The sequence below is a fragment of the Rhagoletis zephyria genome, unplaced genomic scaffold (genome assembly GCF_001687245.7).
Source record: "Rhagoletis zephyria isolate East Lansing unplaced genomic scaffold, Rhagoletis_zephyria_1.1 Rzeph_scaffold_00119, whole genome shotgun sequence".
Lineage (NCBI taxonomy): Eukaryota > Metazoa > Arthropoda > Insecta > Diptera > Tephritidae > Rhagoletis > Rhagoletis zephyria.
Genome location: NW_016157203.1, coordinates 3940 through 16687, shown reverse-complemented (window position 1 = coordinate 16687; position 12748 = coordinate 3940). Strand labels below are relative to the sequence as shown.

At 35.9% G+C, this 12748-nt stretch overlaps 1 protein-coding gene across 4 annotated transcripts in view; it reads right to left on the bottom strand.

Moving 5' to 3' along the window:
• The window catches only part of LOC108378752 (breast cancer anti-estrogen resistance protein 3 homolog), a 187858-nt gene extending 179271 nt beyond the window's left edge, over positions 1-8587 (bottom strand). For 2 of the 4 annotated variants that reach the window (XM_017635077.1, XM_017635057.1), the window contains exons 1-3: positions 8541-8580; positions 8345-8475; positions 8165-8287 (exon numbers count right to left, since the gene is read on the bottom strand). In XM_017635077.1, the coding sequence (XP_017490566.1) occupies positions 8165-8287; positions 8345-8402 (181 nt within the window). In that variant the 5' untranslated portion in view covers positions 8403-8475; positions 8541-8580. Of the gene's footprint in view, positions 1-8164; positions 8288-8344; positions 8476-8540 lie in introns of all 4 variants that reach the window. The other 2 variants (XM_017635070.1, XM_017635064.1) reach the window with 2 other exon arrangements.
• Between the last annotated feature and the right edge of the window lie 4161 nt (positions 8588-12748).

Sequence of the window (12748 nt, the reverse complement as noted above, 5' to 3'; positions counted from 1 at the left end):
TCACAAATCAATGATTCGCTCTACAAATCAAATCACAAATCAATTTGATTTCTGATTTGGAGGCGATTCAAATCACAAATATATTTTATTTCTTATTTGGTCGACGAATCATTATTTGGTTGACCAAGCAAATCACAAATATAATTTATTCTTATTTGCTTGACGAATCAAATCACAAATAAAATTTATTTTTTATTTAGTTGACGATCAATTCACAAATAAAACTTATCTTTTATTTGGTTGACGAATCAAATCACAAATAAAACTTATATTTTATTTGGTTGACCAAGCAAATCACACATAAAATTTATTTAGGATTTTATGCGACTTTCAATTCAGAAATAAATTTGACTAAATCAAAATCACGCAACCCTGGTCAACACTCAAGAGAGTAGCGACACATGTGTACGCGACGATGTTATAGCCGTGACTAAATAAATCAAACGAAATGTGTATTGTCATCAGAGTGTCCAGATTGCTTAAGAAAAATCGCAATCTATCTATCTATCTATACTATAATAAAACTGTAGATTGTTTTTCTGTTTGAACTCACTAATCTCCGGAACTCCTGAATGGATTTTCATGGGGCTTTAACTGGTATCTATGTACATACAAATTAATTAGATATTTTGAAAACGCTCGCAAGAAAAGCATGTTCTGTGAATTAAGCGGATATAGTTCGAAGCATTCCCTTGAGTCAAGAATTGACATTTGGAATTAATTATATATTTACATTTCTAGCGAATTTCTAATTTGCGGAAGTAATAGAAATTTATTTAAAAGGAAATAAAGCGTGTGATTTCAGCATTGACTTATCGAGGAAAACGCTTTTTTAATTTGTGTGAAGTATTGAAATTTTAAAGTAAAAAGAAAATGAATATGCAAACCGAAAAACAAAATTAATTGAGTGCTTTCCCTATGAGCGAGAGATATGTACATACATATCAATGAAATATACATTTGGAGTCATAAATGAGTCTTTAAGGAGTCCTATATCGGAGCCATTACGCTCATAATGAGCTCATTTAAGAGTCCGATATGAGGGTGTTTCCCTTTCTCCGAAGGTCGACTTATATGAGCTTAAATTCATACATCAAATGAGCCTCAATATGAGTCATATTGGACTCTTATTGGCCTAATATACGGCTCATTTTGGACTCTTTTAAAACAATTATTGGCCTCATATATGAACCATTTTTGACTCTTTTCGAACCTCTAATCAGCCTCATAAATTACTAAATTCGGACTCTTATTTTAGGTTGTTCTTTGAGTCTTATTGAACGCACTATATTTGCAAAAGCATTCAGCAAAAATTCCTTTCAAATAACATGCATACATACTTACGTGCATATACACATTCCAACATGCATGCAATAGCAGCAGCTGCAGCTAAATTTTGTTCATTTATTGTTTTCTAATTATTTTCAATTTCTGTATAAACAAGTTTGGATATAAATTTCAAATCTTTATTGTTTTTATATTGGCACAAGGTGCTGGCTCATAACTTGGATCACATATGAGTCCTAAAAGATTCATATAAGAGTAAAAAAATTTTTGTTTTTGAAACTCATATTTCTTACCTACCTAGGACTCCCTTCGGACCCATATATTCTGAACGCTCAGAATATGTTTGGGGGGTTTATGGAAAAATGTTTAAGTAAAACTGTGTGGGTACGGTTCGGTTATTTGTACAATGATTTTGGGTTATCGTGTCCAAACGCGTGATCTGAATTAAAAATTTTAATATATACGTCTAGGCAAAGGATTGAGCTTTAATTTGAAATATGCACTTTTTTTGTAAATTTGAAGGTGGATTTTGCGCAAAAATACTGTGGTTGGCATAACCGGTGTTGGACTAATAAGGCCGAAGGCCACCAAAGCGGAAAGGAGTTTTGCGCAAATATACTGCTGATGGCCTACCACGAGTTTAATTTTTCTTTCTAATTTTACCCCATATTTAAATGAGCCACCCGAGTGCCTGTAGAAGGGGCAGGGAGGCGAAGTTTTCTTTAAGTTTATACTGTGCTCTTTCTAATGAGTTGTAAGTGATACCCCCTTTCTCCTCTGCTCGCCACCAAAAAATCATTGTACAAATAACCGAACATTTCCCACGCACAACATTAAATCCTCTGATGTATTGTTTGGTTGCTATCAATGTGGCAAGGTAGCTCATAATTTTGTACAGTTTATGAAACTTCAAAAACTTATTTTTTTTCAAAAATTTTGAAATGAAACTACCTTCTTTTGTATCATGATTTATACAAAAAACTAATTCAGGTCGAAATTTGATGCTACCCCAGAAATGCACATACGGCTTTCAAACATTATATCGAACTATTATTTTATACAATAACACTGGATCACATATTTTAATTTTGATTTTGTTCTCCAGACGCCACTGTCCAATTTGTTGTAAAATCGCCCGCTGATTCCGAAAATCGAGTTGTTTTTTTTTGTATGGATACGTTTTCGAGATATTTGCAATTTATCCTTATTCAGCTTAAAACAAGTAAGAGCAGCGCTGTCTTCGGCTATGCCGAAGGCTTCATACCTTTCATGAACATCTGCAAATTTTACTTTGACAGATTACTGATTTTGAATACATCTGCATACATCGATAGAGGAGTTACATACTTATATAAAAAATCGCATCTAAACAATCAGAGGTATGGAAGATATACTTTATATGGCACCAATCTAAGTGATTTTCACTGCTATGTGATCGGTATGTAAACCGGTAACACAATTTATTGGGTTTAGTTTCCTACATAAAGGAGATATATGGCAAAAACTGGTATCTGAACAATCAGTGCTATAGGAGATAAAGCTTATACAGCATAGATTTTGACGATTTTCTCAGTAGACTTTGTATTATTATTTATAAAATATCTTACGAAATTTATCGGTTTTAGCTGTTCAAATAAAGGAGTTTTACAGTAAAATCCCATATCTGAACAATCAGATGTATGGAAGATATATGTTGTAGTCACCCGATCCTTGTTATTTTCACTGTAAGTATTCTGTTAATAATGAGTGAAAATGGTGCGAAATTTCATGTTCCTAGCTGCATAAATGGAGGAGTTATGATAAAAGACCTCATATCTGAACAATCAGTTGTATGGGGGCTGCAGGTTATAGTGACCCGATCTTTGTTATTTTCGCTGTAAGTCTTCTGTTGATAATGAGTGAAAACAGCGCGAAATTTCATGGTCCTAGCTACATAAATGGATGAATTATAACGAAAAATCTCATATCTGAACAATCAGTTGTATGGGAGCTATATGTTATAGTGGTCCGATTCTTCCGGTTCCGACAAATGATTAATACATTATAAAAATACACCCACATACCAAATTTGATACGGATATCTCGAAAACTGAGAGACTAGATTGCATACAAACAGACAGACAGACGGACAGACGGACAGACGGACAGACGGACATGGTTAAATCAACTCAGCTCGACGTTCTGATCATATAAGTATACATCTTAATGGGTCTATCTCTTTTTGTTCTGGTACTTACAAACATCGGACCAAAGTTATAATACCATTTCATGCTCATGAAAGGTATAAAAAGAGTGGTTCCATTTAATCAGGTATATCTTACGAACCAATTAAATAATCGTAACACGAGGTACGACAAATGATAGAAAATAAAATTCTCCATAAACCGCATATTGATTACTAGTCAATAGCCCTGACAGTTTCTGAGAAATAAACTAACCATTCCAAATTTTTTGTTTTTTTTTTATGGAAAAATGCAAAAAATTCAAACTTTAACAGGGAAAAAGGTAAAAAATAACAGTTTCTGTGTAAATAATTTGCACTTGTGTTAAGGCCTGTTCCTTTAGAAAAAAACTAAGCTACCAATGAAGAAAATCGATATATAAATAACAAAAGAATGATTGGTCAAATGAAAATGCGCAAGGATTTTTTGTTTGAAATATCAGCAGAAAAGAGTGTTACTCATACATAATGTGACCAACTATTTCATAGCTAAAAGAAGTACACGTTAGGTTGCGTTAAGTTAACGCCGCGAGCCGATTACGAAATTTCCAATGCGGCTAATTTCGATCCCAGAGAGCTCAGTGTTTGTTCAGAAGTGCGAGCCAAAATGCTTCCATCTTAGCCTCGCGAAGGTTGGACAGTCTAAAAGGGAGTGTGGAGATAATTCCACTTCATCTTCCTCTTGATAGCTGATAAAAAAGGATCAGTTGAAATTCCTAGTCTCACCGCATAAAAACCAATCGCAGAATGGCCTGTCAGAGCCCCATCACTAGTCCCTGAGAAGTAACGAGTTTTAAAGTGCCCTATAAAGCATTTGCTGCAGCAGGGAAACGTTTCTTTTCCTTTTTTATATCACAAAAGAACCCGGTTTCCCTTAGCCCAATAGCAGTTCGTACTGCGACAATTCTGTCTGCAATATCCGCAGGCGCCGAGTTCATCATATGTCTGTTAAGCGCAAGTGTAGGTGTGGTTCCTAATGCTCCGCTAATTCCCATTTTACAAATGCAGCCTTCTCTAGTGAGTTCCACCAGACAAGGGCTCCTTGAAACAATATGGGCTTAAATCTAGTTTTCGAGAGCTAATGAACTAATATGGGCGAGAGACTTCATCTTTTACCGATAGCTCCCCTACAGCAGTACAAGGCAACCGACACCTTTCTTACCCTTTTCTTAATGTTAGGCTTCCACGACAGCCGCTGTAGATCGCCCACCTAGTTACTATTTTGAGGTAACCTTGACCCATATCAAAAAGGATGTCTAGAAATCGTCCCTTACCGAAATGTTCCACATCATCTATATAGGCTATCACCCGACAGCCCACTTTTTCCATTTTCTCTAGAAGGTCATTTACAACCGTAATCCAGTGCAGGGGAGGAGAACACCACCTTGTGGAGTGCTCGTAATGACTCTGCACTGACTGCAGGCGCTCCCCCACTTCACCGCGACAGTTCTCTCTCGAAGTACGCTGTAGATAAGCTTTATTAGGTTGGTTTCAACCCCTCTAGTGTCACGGGAGTGAAATTTTTGAAGGCCCCTCGATATCGCATAAGGCCCCTACTGCATAATCTTTATGTACGAGGGGTTTCTCTGACACCTTTGCCAATATGTGCAGGGCGGTATTCACCGACCTTTTCCTGCAATAAGCATATTGGGCTCTTGAAAGACAGTCACGAGGATCGCGTTTCTTATGTACAGGTCTATCGGTCTCTCCAGAGTTTCAGCTAAAACGAAGAGGGACTGATAGCTCTAAAATACCTAGGGGAAATATGTGTGCATTTTCCGGCCTTCGCGATGAACGCAACACTGACTAATCTCCAATCCTTGGGGATGTACTCGGTCGTCACGCAGTTCGCATAAATAGGAGCCAACCACTTTCACGACACCTTCAGAGCCCTTCGCAGCTGCTCAGGTATGATGGCATCGGTCCCCGGCGACTTTAATGGCTTGAACGAATTTAACGCCCAGGCTATGTAACGATCGTCCAGAAGATCGGAGGGGGGAGATTCGGAAACAAGTTAGCGACAATTTTCGAATCGCTATCACACTTTTTGACCTAAAGACATTTATATCATGCGTCCAAAAGTGCGATAGCGATCAGAAAGTTGTCGCTACTGGTTACAAAATTTCCCTCCTGAAGTAAAAAATATCGCAAAGAAGTACATTTGACTGTACTTCGAAGTACAAAGTACAAAAGGGAGAAAAGAAGTACTGTACTTCCGAAAGAAGTACGGTTAGTCACATTACTCATACACCACGTACACCTGAGTAGGTAGTAGAGATGGGCGCGGGCCGGGCTTTTGGCAGGGGCCCGTGACTAATCATGTACTTCTTCAAATCGTTATATCTCGAGATCTGCTCATCGTGAGGCTTCATATTAACGCCGGTTTAAAGCTAAGGAAGCGTGCTTAACATTTATATAAATAAAATGGTCAAGATACGCATTTTTGGAGTTTGTCGCCTTGCAAAAAGAGTATGTTTATATTATTTAGCATTACAAATAGGATTCAATAAGCATTTCAAGTTTCAATAAAACATATTTGATCTTAACCTTAAATATTTAAATTCCTTAAAGAAGTATGATTTTAATGAACTAAATTAGTTTTAAAAGAAATTCTTCAAAAGCCCTTGAGAATTACGTCCTACAAAAGCCCTTATGGAAGCTCTTCATTGGGTAGCGAAAGCAGAAGCCCTTCAATTTTTGCCATTCCGTACAAAAAAGGAAGGAAAAAGGAATGACTTTCAGAAAGGGCTTTTGGAAGAGATTTTAACTCCTGAAATTATCAGTATGTGTGCCCCTCAGCCGTGTACCTGTTCAGGAACTTGTACTTTTTTAGCATTCACCTGAAGATACTAAATTAGATTTTAACCAAAGAAACTATACAGAAAGATATTGTTCAACATGTTAGAATAAATGATTCATTATCGATTTTTGACTACTAATGACAGGAACCTTAACCTTTTTTTCAAAGCAAAAATCTGCTAAAAATTAGATGAGTGTCTGCATTGACCTTCATTAAAAACCAGGACAATTTAAGTGTGGTCCAGGACACCAGGACAATTTGTTTAAATCAGAACAAATCCGGGAAAACCAGGACGTCTGACAGCCCTAATTTACATGCAAGCGCCAATTACACACAATGGCAAGGTTCACGCAGCGTGGCTTAAGTGGCTGTTAGACGTGGCAAATGCAAGTTATTTTCAAAAGTAAGCCAAACTCAAGAATTTGAAAAAGAGATTACAGGAGCAGTTACATCTTGCATATAAAGTGGCTTTCGAAACCAGTTTTTTATTTCTGAAAATCAAACTTTTTAATACTACTTTTTGTCGTTTACACGGTGAATGCAGACAATTCCACTTTCAATATGCTACCAGACATTTTTATACTTATAAAAAAAATTACTAATCTGAAAAATTTGATAAAAATGGTAATTGCTAGTGCAGCAACAGCAACTGGGCAATTTCAGTTGCAGTTACACCTTTCAATTTTTATTTTCGAAAATGATTTCTGCCAATCTGCAAAAAGGCACTTTTAGCTGTTTACACGGGAAAGTAGACTTTCGCTTTCACATTTAGACAGCAAAACGCGAAGAAAAAGCGTTTGCATTGTCACATTCAACCGAACTTTTACGCAAGCCATAAACGTTGCGACCGTTGGTTCAACTCGATTCTTAATCAAGTTGAACTTCTTACCACAAACGTTACAATTTTGCATGTTATTTCATTGCACAATCTGATTTTTACTTACAGTTTCATAGTTTCAGCATACATTTATAAAATTAAAAAAAAAACACGAATTTCTGCTGACAATATACAAAGAGATGGCAATACTGTGCAAGATATGAAAATATGTAGCCCAATTATGGTACATTTGTATAAGGAGAATATCCTGCAAAAATAATTGGACCATGAAGTCTATTTGTGGCATATTGGAGTACTTACAAAGTGCTACTCTGTCATGCTGTAGCGGATCAATTCGTGTCTCTGCACCAGCTTATTGTTACCCGATCACTGCTCGTGTTTTAACGAAATGAGATTAAAATTGAACATTTTAAAGCACATTTGTATGTCTGGCTGCAGCTAAACGTGTAGAGACAACATGTAATTTTTTATTTTTATTTTTGTTTTTGGTTTTTGTTAATACGAAAAAGCATCTGTGAAGTGAAGAGCAAAATCAAACGACGAAAAAAGTTTATTCAGTTTGAAAGCTAAGTTATATAGCGGCTGTAGCTTAGTGTACAGAAATTCTCGCTGTTATTTGCTAACTTCCAGAAGGTCCTGTTTCGAATCTCACCAGAGGCATCATGTTAAAATGATAATAAAAAAATTTTATTTTGTGCATCCCAACAATGATAATAAAAAAATTTTATTTTGTGCATCCCAACAATGAAAGAGCATCTGTGAAATGCAGAATAAAAGCCTGTACAATATCAACAATGATTTTGTTAACATGTTGGAGTAGTTTTGTGGTATTCTGACGTAATGCTGAGCTGCTCTAGGACATCGAAATGTTAATTGGACCACATTTTTTATATGTATTGTGATTAATTTTGGAGTACTCCTTGACGCTTAGGGAGTACTCTTTGTATGCTTGCATGGAGTAGTCGCGATTTTTGCAGGGTATTTCTTCATATATGTATGTATGTATTTTTATACTCACCTTCATATTGCTGCAGATCGAGCAAATCTAACCAAGCAGTTATACTCATGTTCACATTGAACACCATCATTGTGGTTTGATCGCGTCGTTTTGTCATCGGGTACCGGAAATTCCAGGATATACCTTTTGTTTGCAAATATATTAGGAGTTTTCAAGTGGGCCTTCAAATTCAGTACTCACTTCCACGGCGATAAGCCATGCCCTTGGCATCGAATTGTCGTGTTTGTACATTACCCATTTTGTTGCACTCTTTGCACTTTTCAATATCTGTTAGTTACCACGCAGTTTTTCTAAAACTATTCTGGATAATTCTTTTATTACCATTAATTATGTTTTATTTACAAACAATCACAATTTATGTATGTATATACTTAACTTTTTACATCGCTCAACTCACGATCACCTTTACTCCATGCCATACAGCGACCAACTACGAAAACCCTCCGCAACATCGTTTAACGTTCAACTGCTGGTCGAATTTTGCGTGTTTTCATTATGCTTGAAATACAATACCGGCGAACGGCAAACTTCGCCGAATTGGGCGATGCTGTCGTTCACCGTTCGCCGAGCTATTTCGCCTACTTAAACAGAATTAGAGCGGTAGCGAAAACAGCTGATCCCATTTGGTCGCCTTTATAATTTGGGTGACCATATTTAGAAAAAACTAAACCATATTTAGAAATGAGGAAATGATAACAAATATAAATGTAAAACAAAGAAAGATTATTATAAATAATTTGTTTCAAGCCAGATTTAATGAATCCACAACTATATTTTTCAAACAACAAAAAAAAAATCGTGTTTAGGTTGTTTTCTTTAAAACTTTGAAAGCAAAAAACAAATACGGCCACCTTTGGCACGCACAGCTGTCATCGCCCAGCAGGGCGATAGAAATAAATCTATCGCCATGAAACGCCGCCAAGCGAACTTCGCATTTCGCTTTGGCTGTGTTCAATTTCATATGCTTGCGGGTGTTCTAATTTTGACAGCGCGAATTTCGCTGTGGTGAGTTCGCCGTTCGCCGGCATTGTATTTCAGCTATAACTTTGCCTGTTATTGTTTTTATTTTCTCATATGCTTTTGCCGCTGTATGGTATTGGTGACCGTGGTGGTGGTGGAAGTAATTGCCGTGGCTGCTGTTATTTGATGCACTTCATTCCATTCCATTGTCGGCTGCTTTAATTGTCACTTGCGTGGTTTTCTTTCCATGTACATTAGGGTGATTCAAATAAGCTAACCTAAGTGATTTATGGCCTTAAAAGGACCTATTTACTGAGAAGAAAATTGTCCCATTTGGAAAAATTTTTATTCCAATTTTAAAAATGTCGGCGCGCATTTGAAGTTTTCCATGTAAATAACATGTAATAAATTTGTTTTCATTAAAAATGTTACAACTATTGAACCGTTCGAGGTATAAGTTTTTTCTGGGCATATTCTTGTAGGGCATTAAATTCTCTTATTATCTGGTTCTCTTAGAGATGATTAAGAACAGTGTTACCGTTGTGCGACTAAAATGTCAAAATTACACTTTTTGGAGATCGATGCCCCTTGGCACCGCCTTTTTAAAAATAGCCTGATTGAGACATCCTTTCTTAAGCTAAGCGTACACGTTAGAGAAATCTCTCGAGAGTTTCACTGAAATAAAAATCTCCTCTCTCAATTAAGTTTACACGGTAGAGCAACTCTAGGAGATATTCACTCTAGCTAGAGACAAAATAGAGAAATTTCAACTTTTACCTATCACGTACTCTACAAGCTGTGTACACGGTAGACAATAGTTACCTCTCGCCTAGAGTTAGTTTTCTATCTCGAATTGTTGTCAACGCTTGTTGTATGTATATAACGTCGTTTAAAGTGCAAAACCGCGTATCAACAAAATCCAAAACCGCGTATCAGCAAAATGCAAAACCGCGTATATGAAGTTGTAGAAATTATTTTCTAGAGTGTAAAAACACTCATATTTCAAAATGATTCTCCTTTCTATAATGCAATCGCATATCTGACTATTATATGGAATGGATAAGGATTGAGCCAAGAGCTTGTGTGAGCAAATCCAATTTTTGGCAGCCAATGTCAGTTACGCGGTTTTGCAGAATGACGATACGCGGTTTTGTACTTTAAACGACGATATGCATTTATATCAAAGCCACGATGTAGAAAATATAGTTGGCGCCATCAGCGGAGCGCTAACCCTTCATCGATTTGTCAGCATTCACCTATTTTCTGCCGTCATAAAATACATTTTCGCAATATGAACAAGAATTAAATTTTCAAATTGTACTTATTTGCCGAAAAAAATTCTACCTAAAAGTAGACAAAAGTACCTAAAAATTAAGCATGGCAACCTCTCTTTTCGGTACTATGTGCACTTTTGGACTCGCATCAAACAACCTTTAATATTTAAAATTCCTTTGAAAGGAGTTTCTCCGAGCAGTTCCAGCCAAACTACTATATATATGTATGTAGGTTAGAGTGGTCCAAAAAAATAAAGTCGGAGTTTTAATGCCGGCACACCCTAGGATTGATCTATATCGAAAAAAATATACCCCTATTTTTTTATTTTGAAATCAAAAAATATTTAGGGAGTGCTCAAAGCGCTCAAAGTTTTCCATGTATTTTATATGGAGAAAAAACAATTTTTCGTAGAAATGGTATAAAACTCTTGAAAATCAGTATTTTTCGACCGGAAACCTGTGGTTCTCTTCAGGAGACTTCCAGTATTAATATCCAATTGTTTATTTTACCATTTTTTATGATTAAAGATTTTTTATTGGTCCCCCCATTGCATTTTCTAAGGGCTTTGAGGACCTATAAAATATACTTACCATGAAAAAGTTGTTAAAGAAACAATTGAGTATTATTATTGGGAATCTCCTGAAGATAAGTAAAGTTTTCCGATCGAAAAATATTGATTTTCAAGAATTCTACACTATTTCTACGAAAAGATGTTTTTTCTCCATGTAAAATACATGAAAAACTTTGAGCGCTTTGAGCACTACCTAAATTATTTTTTATTTCAAAATAAAAAAATATGGGTATATTTTTTTCGGTATGTAACAATCCTAGGGGGTGGCGGCATTAAAAATCCGACCTAATTTTTTTACATACATTTTTGGACCACTTTAATGTAGGTATTCACCAAGTTGAGCAAGGGGACTGGCACTCTGACAAAACAGCAGATAACTCAAGCAACGTGTGTTGCCAGATTGCCAGACCACCTGCTCAATTTGTGAATACCCCTTATGTTTTAACCAATAATTATGTCCCTTGCAAAGGACGGAGGCTATTGGAAAAGCCATTGAAATGCCAATGAAAATAAGAGGATGATTCCCGGTGCATTACTTGGCTACGTTCTAAATGTACTTAAAATGGTGTGCTTGTATCGAATATACGAATTAATATCGTAGTCATTTCAAAATGTAACAATCTGTAATGAATTTCATTGTCAAGACTTTACTAAACGTCTCCATAGATAAAAAAGTCTATTTAGCTTGCTAAATAGAGCGTAGAGTTGTCGTAGAGTTTTCGATCTAGCTTTGTTGGACTGTGTACACGGCGAAAAGTCTCGCTAAATAACTATCACATGGACTTTGTAGGTGAGTCTCTCGTAGAGCTCTATTGAGTGTTTACACGTCTCTAGGGAGATTTTTGTCTAAATCTCGCGTTTTTGCTCTACCGTGTACACTTAGCTTTATATCGGACACCAAATTTGGTGGCACACTTTCGATTGGCTTAAAATTTTTTTTTTATGGGTTCTATACATGAAATAAGCTAACACGTGTGCGAGGAATTTTTTTGAATATTTTTTTTCTGAAATATGATCTGTCAAAGTTTACATTTTTCGGGATTCTGACTAATCATTTACTACTTCAAGTCGTTATATCTCGGGTTCTGCGCATCGTAGAGACTTTATATTAAGGTCGTCTTAAAGCTAAAGAAACTGGCTTAACATTTCTATATATAAGGTGGTCAAGATTATCCCAAAGCTAAATTAGCTTTTAACAATTTTACTTTTTGAAGATGATTTGCGTAGGCAAGACCAGTAAATTAGGGATTTAAATTACACCACCGTATTCCTTGTTTAATTCTCTATAAAAAACATGTTCAAAAAAATTGGGGGTTTCTTAAGAACTACATATTTTTAAAATAATTTGTTTTATTTACGAGAATCAACAATTTTTTGTAATTGGTTTTCGAAAACTTTTGTTGAGATATATTTAGTAAGGTGTTAAACATCGGGTTTTGCCAAGAATTTAATTTTATTGCGGATTCCGAAAGAATACATGTCCAGGTATAATATTTGCATGGCAAGATTTTTCTTGAAGGCGACAAACCCCTAGAAATGGGCGTGGCAATTGTAGGACTAAAGTTAGCGAAACGTAGATTTTATTGCGGATTTCGGCAGAATATCGCTTCGTTAACAACATTTGTTCAACAACTTTTTCAATCAAAGAATAAAGATGAAGTCTCTACGATGTGCAGAACCCGATATAACGATTTGAAGTAGAACATGATTAGCTAGAATCACGAAAAAATGCAAACTCTGACAGATCATATCTCCGAAGGAAAAAAAAAAAAAAAAAT